At 40.7% G+C, this 9,708-nt stretch overlaps 1 protein-coding gene across 1 annotated transcript; it reads left to right on the top strand.

Moving 5' to 3' along the window:
* The first annotated feature begins 4,511 nt into the window (after nt 1–4,511).
* LOC123106402 (polyubiquitin-B) lies at nt 4,512–5,584 on the top strand. The gene has a single exon (XM_044528583.1). The coding sequence runs from the start codon at nt 4,536–4,538 to the stop codon at nt 5,373–5,375; it is 840 nt and encodes a 279-aa protein (XP_044384518.1). The 5' UTR covers nt 4,512–4,535; the 3' UTR covers nt 5,376–5,584.
* The last annotated feature ends 4,124 nt before the right edge of the window (nt 5,585–9,708 follow it).

Genomic DNA, 9,708 nt, shown 5'->3' with positions numbered 1-9,708 from the left:
CAACTTTGCAAAAAGATACCCACACCCTCTCCACATTTCCAAATAAGGCCTTCCCTCGTTCATCCTTTTGTCCCACAAGATAAACTACTCATACAAAATGCATCTTGATGTTCCATGCAACTTACGTGCATCTTGCTAGTTAATACATAGATTGAAAGGTTATACATATAAGGACTGTAAGACAGATTGAATAAAGGAAAAAAAGGAAGGGGTGATTCGAATGCTAAACAAAGAGGGGCAGCGATCTATTCTTTTTTTTTTTCAAATTGGCTAAGTTACCCATTGCATATTGGCACCCCTTTTTTCTCTGTAGAAGCACGCCTTCTCCTCCCACACGCACTAATGGGCCGGCCCATGTGCGGGTGGTTGCACCCCTTGTTTTCTATTTCGCTTTTTTTTTACTTTTTCAATTATGTTTTTCATTTTTCCTTCTTTAAGTTAATTCAGGATTCTTAAAAGAACCAATTTTCAAGAAGTTGCGAGATTTAAAAGTATATTGAGAAATCCTAAAATGTTTGTGAATTCAAAAAATATTTGAAAATCATAGAATGTTCATGATGTCAAAAAATTGTTTGCATGTTATAAAAATATTCACAATCACAAATAGATGTTCATGAAATAAAATTATTCATGATTTAAAAACAATAATCTAGTATTCAAAACATATTCTGAAAATAGAAAAAAATGTACATGAAATTTTAGAAAATTTCCCAAAAGTTAAAACAGATCCGTAAATAATGAATAAAATGAATAGTCGCTTGCGTAGAAGTTTTATTAGGAGATCTATAGAGGTTGTTTTATGATTTTATTTAGTCCCTCGCGTCGGGTTAAAAAATGGTTTCCGTGTTTCGTACAACGTTGAGCCCCCAAAAATATGACACAACTTCCTATAGGTTAGTTTTTGTAAACTATACAAAAATGATAAATGTCTACTTTGCCTTCATACACAACTATCTTTATTTTGGTACCACGGTACTGGTTATGATAAACACACTACGCTAGATCAAGATGAGACACATCATTCACCAGTCTAGGTCAGGCAGGGTCCATCAATGCAGTTTGCTTAGCCAATTTTATTTTTGTTGTAGCGCCTTAGGAAATCAAATCGTGACAGACCATCACATTCTTAGTTTTTGAAAGTCCTTATCTCATCATGACATCACTTAGACATAGTTTGTGAAATGATATTTTAAAAGTCCTTATCTCATCCTGGCATTTGATTCAGACTTTTTTTATATCTACCACACCTGGATAATCACCCGTTGCAACGCACGGGCATATTTGCTAGTAATATTTAACAAATCGTCTCGTCCAATTTGCCCCAGAAGGGTCAATAACCCCAAATACTAATAGATCTTGAATATCAACAAGGAACTCAATGTAAATATTCACCCTAACAGCAACATGTGTACTCAGACTCAGGGAAAAAAATAGATTTTGCTAACATTACCAGATTTCTAGAATTTGTGCAATATGTATCTAACACTTGCTATTTTGAAGTTCCATTAGTCAAATTTGCATTCATAAGGATCACAGAATCGTCAAAAAGTAATGGATGTCAAACTCGGTTGCATTTATGTACACCCTCTTCTTCCAAGCCTTTTTGCACACAAGGTCGTTAGCTTGGTCTTTTCCTAGACTAGGGTGATCCCCCCAATATTCTTCATGTGATTGTTCAGTGTCCCCGGGGTGGTTAATCTCCAGCTGTCCTACATATGTGTCGATCTACTTTTACATTGATTAACCTAAAATTTATTCCTCTATGGATTTTTTGCAAGTACTTTAGTGGCCGGATTTCTCGTTGTTGTAATATCCCCTTTTGTTTAGGGTGCAATCTGTGTCTCTGGGTATATTTATCCTATATATGGTTGGATTCAATGTTCTATTAATATAGACCAAAATTGTTTTAAAAATTAAAGATATCATTAGCCTATCACCGTCAATGTTTACAATTTAACGAGTGTATGTCTATTAATGTCGTTAAGCTTCTTCATCGTCAACACATTATTCCTTGGTGCAATCTTTTCTATAGTACATGAACTCTTCAGTTTGGTGATTATATCGAGACCGATACGTAGCAGAGCCAAATTAACCACACGTTCATACTTTGGGTTGGTGGGACTATTAGCATTTATATATATAAAAGGCAGAAACCGTCCCGTATAAAACTGAAGAAGAAACCGTCCTCTATGTGTGTATGAGAGAGAGAGAGAGAGAGAGAGAGAGAGAGAGATCTGCCAATGCTACCCACTACCAGGTCGGTCTTCCCTACCCCCGGTGACTTGTAAGGTCACACTGAATCCGGAGCCATTGACTGTGACCGCCACACCATGCTCATCTTCGTCCTTGTCGTTCTCCTCCAAGACTAGCTTGGCCCCGCCATGTCCTTCTTTTGGTTGTTGAGCAGGTGGTGGGCAAATCCACTACTAGTGGATCTCGTCGCCCCCTTGGATGCCACGGGCGAGGTGTTGCTGCATCATCCACTGGGTGAGGTCCTTTTCCTACTCCCTGAGCTTCTCCCTCAGATGGACGGCCTCCCCCACTTCTCCCCCTCTACGGACGTGGTGGTGATGTGCGTTCTTGTCAATGTCCTCTAAAGAATTAACAGGGTTCCTCCTCTCTTTCCTTGGTCCAGCCAAGGGGCGAGGTCCCTATCTTGGAATTCAGATAATGGATTGAAATCTAAGTTGTGAAATATAGTTGATATCTATTGGCCCATCTTATGGATCTTTGTTTCATTAATTGTTGAAAACATGTATTCAGTTTGTGAATTTTGTGTGAGACATATGCGTTTCATTGGTTTCTGTTATGTTCAACATGTGAAATGAAGTCAACTTTCTGATTTGTGAAATTTTGTAATATGTCTTACGAGTTGTTGCAGCTTGCAAAATATGGTTCGTGATATGATTTTGAAAATATGGATTTTGATATGTGAAAACAAGTGAAATTATCAAAACAATTTTCTCTAATATTAGCGCACTAATTGATTATTGAAACTCATGTGATTTTTTTCTTCTGATTACTAAAATTATTGAAATAGTTACTGACATTTAAATATTCATTTCATAAATATTTGAAATGTCAATAAAACATGTTGTTTTGGAAATTCTGAAATATATGCTTTGGAGTTATTTAAAATTATTTTTCTGAAATGTGTTGATTTATTGTTTTTTCTTTTGGAAATAGCCTCACAAATAAGTATTTTGATTTTGGAAAGTCTTTCAATTATATTTATTTTGCATTTTTAAATATACAGAATATATTAAAAAATTGCGCGCATGATTTTGATAAGATTCAATTATCAGCCATGTACATTAGAAAATTGATGTGATCTAACGATTCACTTGATGTGTCATACAAAATTCGGACATGACGTATTGTACAGATACCATGACTCAAAATATACTATTTGATGTTTCTAGCCAATACCCAAAATCGTTAAGTCAATATGAAAAAAAAGACAATACACTATTTCTAACCTGCTTTGGTATGTGACGACCTCTTAGGGCATGTACAATGGCGCTATCTTAGGAGTGCCACGTAGGATAGATGATGAGGTGGAGGGGAGAGAACTTCTAAGAAAAGGCTTGTCTTTTCTTATTTAAGAGAAGACAAGAGGTGATTTCTTAGCATAATATGTCTCACCACATTTTTAAGAATTGCTAGTTATTAAAGATAAGGCTAAGAGATGACCCATTGTAGACAAAGAAAATTATCATCTTTAAATTACATGCAAGATTTAAAATAAAACTATCTTATCAACCATTGTACATGCCCTTACTAGTGAGCCGGAGCCACAACCTATTGTCTCCGCTAGAAGGACTTTGGCAGCAACTCTTCAACTAAACAAACACATTACTTGGGCCGGCTATATAAAACCCAACCGCAGAAACACGAACCCGGTTATAAACAATGAAACTAGCACTTTTCCTATTGAATGAAATTATTTTAATTTTTGGGGGGCATTAAAGCTGCAGTTCAATTGTTTTTTTAGGATCGCTGCAGTTCAATTAAACTATGTTTTTTGAGGTAATTCAGGCTTCTGGGCCACGCCATGGAGCTTATATCTGGAGCCCAAGTGCGGCCCGACCATCCTGCCGGCTGCCAATGCCCAAGTTTATCTTTTTTTTTTGAGGGAATGCCCAAGTTTATCTGAGAAATGTGTCATGATGCATGGATCGATGCATCATGCATGCACATATCTTAGAATATATTTTCATAAATGCTTGCACAATAATTTTGCAGATATCAGAATATCATTGAGTAAAAAAATGGATGCAAATTTTGTTATAAATGCACACACATTAATTTTTACACATATGGTAGTACTATGCTATATCTGAGAATATATGTTATAAATGCCTATATATTGCACCTCTACTGGTGGTGAAAGATGTAAGCGGTCAAAAGAAATCTGAGAATAATAACATGGGAGTAAATGATGGGTGTGCAATGCCATATATTGTGTGTAAATAAAATGTTCGGCCGCACGTTTTCATCACAAATCACACAATGACACAAGCGATCGAATCGCGATGGAGGTGACGTTCGAGACGACGCAGGGTCGCCGATTCATCGTCGAGATTTGGTACTTCTCCACCGTGCGGAGGATCAAGGAGTGCATCCTGAAGCAGGAGGGCATCCCCGTGGAGTCGCAGCGCCTCTTCTTCCAGGGCCAGGAGCTCGAGGACGACCGCGACACCGAGCACTACCCCATCGTGGAGGGATCCCACGTGCTCATCGTCCTGCCGGATGAATCTCCCGCTGCCGCCGCCGTCGCCGCCGCTGACGGCCATGCTGCAAGCGCCCCCGGCGCCGTCGTCCACGTCGTCGCCTCCGGGCCGGCCCTCGGCGAGGGCCGCCGCGTCGCGCTCGAACTGGACGCGTCCTGCACCGTCGCCCGCCTCAAGGAGATGCTCCAGGAGCGCACGGACGGCGCGGTGCCCGCCGCCAAGGTGAGCGTGTTCTTGGAGAAGGCGGAGATGGAGGACGACAAGGAGCTGGCGCAGTTCAACCCGCCGACCGACGATGGGATGAAGATGGAGGTGTGCGTGGTCCTGCGCCAGCCGCCGCCGTCGCCAGCGTGCAACAACGGGAACGGGGTGGCCAATTGCAAGGTTAACAAGCGTATGTCGGTGGAGGTAAAGTGGGGCGCCAAGACCGCGACCCTGGAGGTGAGCGACATGGACGCCGTCAAGGAGCTGCGGGCGGAGCTGGGCAGCGCGGCGCCGCACCTCCTCCTGCCCAACGACGGCGCCTACTTCTTCATCTACAAGCAGAACGTCATGGAGGAGGAGCGCACGCTGCGCTGGCACGACGTCAAGACCGGCGACACCATCGAGATCTTCAACGGCAGGGTCACCGGAGGCGCTTGATATGTTTTGTTCTTGTTCATCACACACATCTCACATGCATGCTCCGAACGCCCATCAGGTTTACAGATCTGCATTCACCATACATTGAGTCGTTATTATGTTGCATGCATGCTACTCCATCATTTCATTTCTTTCGTTTAATTAAATTGGTGTAATGTTGAAGATCCTATTTGTTGGGTTAAGATGTCAACAAGATGACCTATTCCTTTGCTCCTCGATGTTACCGAACTATATATGCGTCTCTGATTTCGGGCAATTATCAACGGAACAATAGGGTGAACTCCAACAATCTGTACTTTCTTTTGGGTCGGAAGGAAGATACTCCACTTCCATTTACAATACAATAATGTGCCGGTACTTTGCTATGAGCATGAAAAATTTGTAAGCTCTCTTTCTTAATCTCATCCGTCAAATTGATCAAGGTAAACTGGGGTATACAAATAGTACTCCCTTTGTTTTTATTTACTTTACATACTAGTAAGCATGCACGTGCAATGCACGTCTCAAATGTAAAACAGGTGAATTCAAATAATATAAAAAAATAAACATTTTTAAAAATATAAATCAAATGGATACACAATGTTTGATGTCGCTCAAATTGTATTTTCAAAAGCGAGACAAAATAGTGGTTACGTTGCTGCATAGAGTAATAGCAGGAAAATATTCTCATTTAAATAAAATCAGCAATTATTTATTAATGCAATAATATAGGCATGTAGCCAGGAAAATAGTCTTCTCTTCGAGTGTAGCCAAGAAAAAAAGTATAAACTGCCTTACGGTGCAATTATATTGTTCAAGATGCTTAATTCTCGAATGTTATTTTATTCTACTAATCTGCATAGCAAAATATATATTTGTACTAATTTGGATCAAATTATATATATTTTTTTGGTTGTGTGGACTGCCAAAATTATATAGCTACCTACTATGGATAATAGAAAATAGAAGATGATATGTGACTACAACAACTTCTATATGAAATAAAGATGATTTACAAGAACTAATTGAAATGTAAAAGGGCTAAAAGAAATCCAATAATTATCATGATAGAAAATATTTATCCAGTTTTGTATGTGTTTATGCGTTGGCAACCATACTAACTTACAATGATGTAAGACGTTTTGTACGTATAGAAACTGAAATGAGTTATGAAGAAAAATAAAGATGGAAGGAAAATTATTCTAGAGTATTTGTTAAGCTTAACCTTATCAAGCTTTTAGGTCAGCTTCTAAATTACAAAAAAAAATGATGAATCCTCAAATAAGAAAGAGCCAACAATTTGGAATATGCTACAAAACTGGTGAAGATAGAAAACATTCATCCTCTTTTTCCTTGTCGTAAGGAATAGCTTCAGCATATATTTTTAATAGTGTAATACCTGATCCGAAAAAAGTTGTTCATTATTATTATTGGAGGAAAGAGGCGTGCAGACAAAAAAAGAGAGGCGGTGCAAATAAGGCCTTAAACAACATGTCTTCAAGTTTGATGACTGCAAATATGTTGGATCATTCGAAACTGCACAAGTATATAAGAATAAATATATGTGCCAAAATAGCGAAAGGTACTTGATTTCTCTGTCATGAAACAAAATAAATCTGACTGAGTACAGTTTATATGATTTCTCTGTACCAATATACGACAATTGTATTAGGACAGATCCTTTGAAGGATCTATTTATTGGAACTCAGCCGGATTAGTTTCTTCATTGGATCCTTCTGTATGGTAAAATTCTCTTTATTGGAACGCGGTAGAGATTGCATACCTTTACAGAACAGCGAGAGATATTCTCTAACAACAGTTACGGAGTCATGTGACCCGTTTTAGTTGTATAGAATCATGTAACTGAAATAGTAGTACATTTTCAATATCTTGCCTCCTACTAAATCTTACATAATTTACTGGATTGCTATGCAATTATGTTAAAGTGACGCGTGTAAAGTTTTCTCTAAGAATGAATCATATATCCTGATTTCCAACCTATCCCTGGAGATAGTGCCTAGGCAGGTGCAACCCACCTTAATTCCAGGTAAAGCAACGTCATACGTAAAACACACACTGATCAAATAGTACAAATAAGGCAATTCTAATCAAGGGGATGGTGTTACCTCTTGATACGGTCTAGTTTAATGCATATGGTGGTACGAAGTAAAGCCCAAGGAAGCCGACATGAACATGAGAAGTAATTATGGGAAATAGACTCTGCATCTTGACTTCTTCAGTATCCCTCTTGATCCTACTTTGTAAGACAAGATTGTTGCATTCTTATGTACGTGCCATATATAATTACACATTTTCAGTACAGCAATCAGCAACCTAAGATAATCACAAATCTATAATTCTAGATTGCTTGAAGCCCCACGATTCTTATTTAATATGTAATGCACGTGCACACGCTGAATAGACACTTTGTCGGTGTGGGTGTTGCGAATGGAGCTGAAGTCAACACGGATGCCGATGGTTGCCGGAGAGCATGCCCTGGACGTGGATGGAGTCGTCGCAGTAGCGGCAGAAGAGCGCCTGTCCTCCAGGCAGAAGACGATGGCGGTGATAGCACGTGTGTTCCCGGAGGAAGACGAAGCTCCTCGCGCTTCCCCCATCGTGGCTAGCGTGCATGATGGCGGCAGGCGGCTCGCAATTAGCCTCCTAATAGGATGGATGCGTCCGAGATAAGTTTTTTAATAGGATGGATTTGTCTGAGATTAGTTTCCTAATAGGATGGATGCACTCTGATTTAGTTTCCTAGAATAGGATGCACCCGTGATTATTAGTTTCCTAATTGCTCAGGCGTGGAGTTTCATATTTTCCTCCACGGTGGAGTACGGTCAGTCAATGTAAATTGCTAAGTATACACAGAAAATGATTTAGGTTAAGGCTAACCATTAAATTGATTTTAGTGGGCCTAATCGTGCGGTGGTATTGAATCTGTGTACGCTTTGTGGGGTGTGCTTAAAGAAGTTCTTGTTTGATTGTTTAATAATAGTATAGAAGTATAGATTAACTTTGGCTTGAGTCAAACTTTCTAAACTTTGCCCAAGTGTATACAAAAATAATTATGGAGGTCGATATCTGTCATCCGTGTGGCACAATGGGCACCTGACCGCACGACTCGTCCTGTCGTACGCACGATCAAGCCCGCACGACCCCGTCCGACAAACATAAAAACTGCCCACACGTTCGGGCACAGTCACGACGGCCCGCACGCCGAACCCACCTCGTGAGCATGAACGTGCGTGGCCTCCGCGGGACAGTCGACTCCCCGAAAAACCTCTAACCCCCTCTCCGACCCGTAGAACAAAAGCAGTCCTCGACTCTGCACTACCACTCCCGATCATCTCCCCCCTGTCCCGATCCCCTTCTAGCAAGTTGCCATGGCAATGCAGGGCAAACCCTAACCAGATCTGAAGATTACAACGACGATCTGCTGATTCAATGTCAGTTAATCCCTTGAAATCAGGGCATACCCCCTCCCCTCCATCATAATTTCTGCCATCAGCTGTTTGACCCGTTGACCTCCATAGATCCGTAAGGCTATGGAACCGTAATTTTTGCCCTCTGCCTTTCGCGGTGTGTGGCCCGCGGCTCAGATTCGGGTGTGTGCATCCCTGTTGACACGTGCAAGCGCCATCCGAAGTAGGTAGAGAAGGGTTTCGAGAGGGGCGTGGTGGGCGGCAAAGCGCCCGGAGCTACGTGGACGTGATGGGCTGGTGTCGTCGACTCGTCGTCCACGCTGCATCGTGGGGCGACGGGGGATGGCACGAAACCGGTGGTTCCGCGTCCGCCCCTGTCCGGCCGAATGACGGGGGACAGTGGCGCGAGTGATGCTTAATTAGTTAGTGGAGTAGTAATTAGCTAGCAATTGACTCGGAAAAAGAAATGGAGAAGAAATTGATAATTAGTTAGTATATACTCCCTCCATTCCAAAATATTTGTCTTTTTAGTGATTTCAGATAGCTATCACATACGGATGTATATAGACATATTTTAGAGTGTAGATTCACTCATTTTGCTCCATATGTAGTCATTTGTTGAAATCTCTAGAAAGACAAATATTTAGGAACAAAGGGAGTAGCTAGTAGTAGTACTTACGTTGTCTTTCTTTTTGGTTCATTAGCAAAAGAGCCCATGCGTTGCAACGGGAGAGAAAACATAACACACGCTCTTAACTCAACAACTATCACTCAAGACCACAATAGGTCCATCTCCTTTATTTTTGCGAGTCATCATATTTGTGTTGCCGCTTATCCTCCTTCTCACTCTCACCGGCGATGGCCTCGGTGTTCACACAAAACAACCAAAAATGTGTGTTGAATATGGTTAATCCTGAGACGTCTCT

This window comes from Triticum aestivum, chromosome 5A (assembly GCF_018294505.1).
Source record: "Triticum aestivum cultivar Chinese Spring chromosome 5A, IWGSC CS RefSeq v2.1, whole genome shotgun sequence".
NCBI lineage: Eukaryota > Viridiplantae > Streptophyta > Magnoliopsida > Poales > Poaceae > Triticum > Triticum aestivum.
This window is presented reverse-complemented; position numbering and strand designations above follow the sequence as displayed.